At 47.9% G+C, this 3,272-nt stretch overlaps 1 protein-coding gene across 1 annotated transcript in view; it reads left to right on the top strand.

Annotated features, from left to right (window-relative positions):
* The window catches only part of LOC129676208 (uncharacterized), a gene marked incomplete at both ends in the record, with an annotated part of 10,502 nt that extends 8,564 nt beyond the window's left edge, over positions 1 to 1,938 (top strand). Inside the window, 1 exon segment of the mRNA XM_055606534.1 lies at positions 1,675 to 1,938. Within this exon segment, the coding sequence (XP_055462509.1) occupies positions 1,675 to 1,938 (264 nt within the window).
* Between the last annotated feature and the right edge of the window lie 1,334 nt (positions 1,939 to 3,272).

Genomic DNA, 3,272 nt, shown 5'->3' with positions numbered 1-3,272 from the left:
TTATTTTATTTTATTTTATTTTATTTTATTTTATTTTATTTTATTTTTGTCTTTATAAGATAGGGTTTCTCTGTGTAACCCTGGTTGTCCCGGACTCACTCTGTATACCAGGCTGGCCTCGAACTCATAGAGATCCCCCTTCCTCCGCCTCCCCAAGCGCTGTAATCATAGGCGAATACACAAAAAGCAGAGCTCTCTAACCAACCATCACACTGTTTGGGTCAACAGACGCGGACACACACACACACACACACAGCTTAAAACACAGTGCAATGGTGATGTTTTTCTTTTGTACCTTCTCCAGCAGAGTTACCCAGGGGCAAGGAGCCAAGCCTTTACTGTCACACCTCCTCCAGGGAGCAGTAAATGAAAGAAATGAAAACAAACAGAACCTCCCCTGAAGAGCACCCAGCGTGCCTAACCACTGGGCCATCCCACCCAGCATCCAGTGAAACAGGTGACTGCAGGTCTCCAGGTTCCACATCACTGAGTCACCAAAAAGAAGAATGCCCTTCTCAACCCAGAGAGTTTTAGTCACTCAGTGCCAGGCTTAAAATTCAAGAGGCCTTCTCTCTGTGTGTTTTTGATCGCTGTTCCCTTATCCTGTTCTGTTGGCATCAAAAACTTTACCTCCAAGAGGGGGGGGAAGGACGAGGAGAAATTCTAATTACTCCCATAGGGTTCCTCGGCCATGGTCAAACTGACTGGCAGTTTCTCCTCCCAGATCATCCAGCCAGAAGGCCCACACTCTTTCTGTTGTCCGCTGTGGCAATTTTCATCTTGTTTTTTTAATTTTTATTTGTGATATAACTCGAGATGTCAGAAATAATCTTGTTCGGATGTCATCGTGCTTATCTCTGTCTTTGTTTGATTTGTTTTAGGACAGGGTCTCTCTGTGTGGCCCTGGCTGTCCTGGACTCACTCTGGACACCAGGCTGGCCTTGAACTCATTGAGATGCTCCTGCCTCTGCCTCCCCGAGCCCTGGATCCCAGGCATGTGCCACAGCATCCTGGGTTGGTGATTCTTGGTGGTGGTGCTGGGTCTTTTCTAAGCCGTCCCATGTGGAGAGTCTCCATGTACATCCAGTGTCAACGGAGGATTAACAATATAAAAATAAAGTTTGCTTTCTTCTATTTGATTAACTCCCTCACGATAAAGGGACCCAGTGACCCCTGGTTTGTTTGTTCGTTTAAGGTTTAAGTTTTATTATTTAACACCAGTAACAAAGTTACCTTTCTTTTTTTTTCTTTTTAAACCCCAGTATCCTCTGACTCTAAGGAAAGGCAAAACAAAACAAACAAACAAAACAAATAAACGCTGCTTCCTCCCAACTTTCCTAACCTGGAAAGACTCCCATCTCCCCCTCAGCCCCTGTCCACTCTCAGTCTCAGAAGCAGGGTGCCCTCCCCATGCCCCCCATCCTCCATCAGAACCTCTTCGACCCAGCATTCCCTGCCTCCCTCCTGGTACCCCTGACTCGCCCTGTCCTGGGCTGGCGGGGTCACACCCAGGACACCCTGCCCTCCTCTCCATGAACTCCCATGAGCTCCCCTGGTTCCCAAGGTGATATGAGGACCCCTGGAGGTTTGGAATTCTGACTTGTGGCTTTGGCTCTCCTTCAAAAAAAAGAAAGAGAAAAATCTGCTGTGTTCTCCTGCGTCCTGGTGCTGAAGCGAAGCTGGAGACATCCGCGGCGAGCCACAGGCAGCCTATTAGGTGGCGGCTCTGGGGACAAGGGTTTCCCCCACCAGGCTGCCAGACATGTACCCACAGTGGCCCAGGGGCCCAGGCCTCCTCGGGCTGCTGCTACTTCAGTGCGATGAGCCCCAAGAGCCAGGATGTGTTCCTGCACCTGGTCAGAGCGAGAGGTTCTCTCCCTCCCTACAGGACCAGTGGGATACTTGCTCACCATCACCTGGTGACCAGAATCCAGCAAGGTGAGTCTTAGTGGGAAGGGGGAGAAGGAGGTGCGCACCCTGGATAAAGTCGTGATGTCAGGGTGCTCTGGCACTCCGGCTTCGGACAGCCCAAGGTGCTCAGAGTAAACTCAGCAATGCAAAAACATTTCCCAGCAGGACCCCAGTCTTGCGTCTCCAGCCCCTCCAATGCGACCTCAAGGACGAACCAGAGAGGTTCATGTGTGTGTGTGTCTTGGCGAAGTTTTCCCTGCAGGTTAAAAATTACGCACGGAAAATAGTTGGACACTTGTTTATATGGCGAGGGGTTTTGATAGGGAGCTGTGAGAACCCAGAGCTTAAGGGCCAAGGACACGAATGGCCTTTTCTGATTTAAAAACTCATGGGTGGGGAGCTGAAGAGACGGCTTGGTGGTTAACAACGCTGTCTACCCTTCCAGATGGTCCTGAGTTCAATTTTCAGCACTCACATGGAGACCCAAAACCATCTAGAGTGGGATCTGGTGCTCCCTTGTGTCATACAGGGATTTATTCAGACAGGGTGCTCATATGTATAAATAAATAAATATTAGAAAAACAACAAAAACTCATGGGTTTCTCTTTAAGGCTTAAAAAGATTAACACATATGCTCTGTTTGGAGCAGATCCAAAGAACTTGAACAGAGCCAGTGTGCCTATCCACAGCAAGGCCAATGTCACCTTGGCTCCTGAACTATAAACCTTCCAGAAGCCCTTCCTAGGGGCTGTTCTGAAAAAAGTCTCCGTTTAGATGGAATGAGATTAGATTGTACTTTGGAAGGGAAGTCCAGGCCTGTAATCTGAAAAAAAAATCTCACTGTGATGTCTCCAAAAGGGAACAATGTGTATTCTGGCGGCGGCAGAGGCCCTTAATAGAGAACTTTTCCCTTGGAAATGGGCATTTGTTTGGGAAAGGTGCAGGAAATGACTATGTGGGAAGGATATGGGCCTTGCATACCAGTCTGATTTTTGCAGGAAGGATAGTAAGTCACTCAGTGAACTCTTGGATGTGCAAGGACTCGCTTGAATGGAAACAAAAGTTTTTCTCAGTGGCCCGATTTAACAATGCATTCAGCCAGTAAAAAGTACCCAAGAGCCAGCTCTGCAGCACATAGACCTAGCTGAGATGTCTTCCCAGTCCTTAAAAGACACACTGATTTAAGTCCTTTGGGATAACGGTAGTTTTGGGTGAGTTGCTACTGGAAGTTGGTCCTTCTTCTATATGTGCCCAGTGTCTCTATTTTGACTTTTGCATAATTAGAACCTGGGAGGAACACTCCTCCTTTTATTCGGGGTAACAGGACTGATTGTAATCAAATGGGTTCCCAACAACTGGAG

The sequence above is a fragment of the Psammomys obesus genome, unplaced genomic scaffold (assembly GCF_907164565.1).
Source record: "Psammomys obesus unplaced genomic scaffold, mPsaObe1.curated_primary_1811, whole genome shotgun sequence".
Classification (NCBI taxonomy): domain Eukaryota; kingdom Metazoa; phylum Chordata; class Mammalia; order Rodentia; family Muridae; genus Psammomys; species Psammomys obesus.
The sequence above is the reverse complement of the archived record's forward strand: the minus strand, read 5'-3'. Positions and strand labels throughout refer to the sequence as shown.